The sequence below is a fragment of the Capsicum annuum genome, chromosome 4, assembly GCF_002878395.1.
Source record: "Capsicum annuum cultivar UCD-10X-F1 chromosome 4, UCD10Xv1.1, whole genome shotgun sequence".
NCBI lineage: Eukaryota > Viridiplantae > Streptophyta > Magnoliopsida > Solanales > Solanaceae > Capsicum > Capsicum annuum.
This window is the reverse complement of record NC_061114.1, coordinates 199,500,433-199,501,402: the sequence shown is the minus strand read 5'-3', so window position 1 is coordinate 199,501,402 and position 970 is coordinate 199,500,433. Positions and strand designations below refer to the sequence as shown.

The window sequence follows — 970 nt, the reverse complement described above, 5'->3', positions numbered from 1 at the left end:
AGAATATGTTAAAAGTGTCTTAAACCTATATGTATATTATAGTAAGTGGTCCAAACTATAATTAATTTGAGAAATCTAATAAATACATGTAGAATTTGAATCCGAGATAATATTCACCTATGTTAATAAATTAACTTTTAAAATCTAATTATATGTTTAAAATTTTTAAAGTTTAGTCATAGAAATTTGACTTTATCTCACTCAATAGCTGTTTTACAACCTATAAAAGCACACTCATTGATTGATTGATTATTCACTGTTTCCACCAAAAGACTATATAAGACTACATGTAAACTATGTGTCTAGAAAAAATGATGGCAAAGTTTTTGACTTGTGTCCTTCTCGTTGCTGCTCTGTTGTTTGGTAATCAAGAACCTTCAATTTTTTATACTTTTTGTAACTCTTAAATTTAATATATGTTATCTATTATATTATAAAACTTATCTAATAATATTAATATTCATTCTTGATCATTCTTATTTATTAATGCAGTTGGAACAATGATTTCACCTGTTGAATCAGAAACATGCTATCAAATACATCCAGAAATATTGTACGATCAAAACAAAGTTGAGCCAAAATGTTTACCATTTTGCAAGCAAAAATTTGGACCCAAAGCTAGTGGTCAATGCATTGAGCAGGTTGGCTTTGACGGACTATTTTGTGCTTGCGATTATCTTTGTTAGTCACCCCTTTATATTTTCTTTATACCTTAATAAATATTTTATTTCTACATGAAATATTAGCTATCCATTTTTATGGGACAAGGATCTCAAAATAGTAATGTACTTTATATTTTTGAGATACTAATGTTGATTCTTCCATTATAGTGTTTGTCTTCTTTTCTTCTTTTTTTACTCATTTTCAATTCTCAAAAATAGTTGTTTGCTTTTCAAATTAATAATAATTTTTTTAAGAATATTAAAACTCAAATTAATGTTAATAATTAATACTAAATTTGTTTTAATAC

General features: G+C 25.6%; 1 protein-coding gene across 1 annotated transcript; it reads left to right on the top strand.

Moving 5' to 3' along the window:
- The first annotated feature begins 272 nt into the window (after window positions 1–272).
- On the top strand, window positions 273–734 carry LOC124897569. The gene is made up of 2 exons (XM_047410441.1): window positions 273–363; window positions 493–734. The coding sequence occupies exons 1-2, from the start codon at window positions 297–299 to the stop codon at window positions 684–686; spliced, it is 261 nt and encodes an 86-aa protein (XP_047266397.1). The 5' UTR covers window positions 273–296; the 3' UTR covers window positions 687–734.
- Window positions 735–970: the final 236 nt, after the last annotated feature.

Bases quoted from the DNA above. Each gene is read 5' to 3' on its own strand.
- LOC124897569 (XM_047410441.1), top strand. From the start codon at position 297: ATGTGTCTAGAAAAAATGATGGCAAAGTTTTTGACTTGTGTCCTTCTC. The intron at 364-492 runs GTAATCAAGAAC...TTATTAATGCAG, and splicing joins CGTTGCTGCTCTGTTGTTTG to TTGGAACAATGATTTCACCT.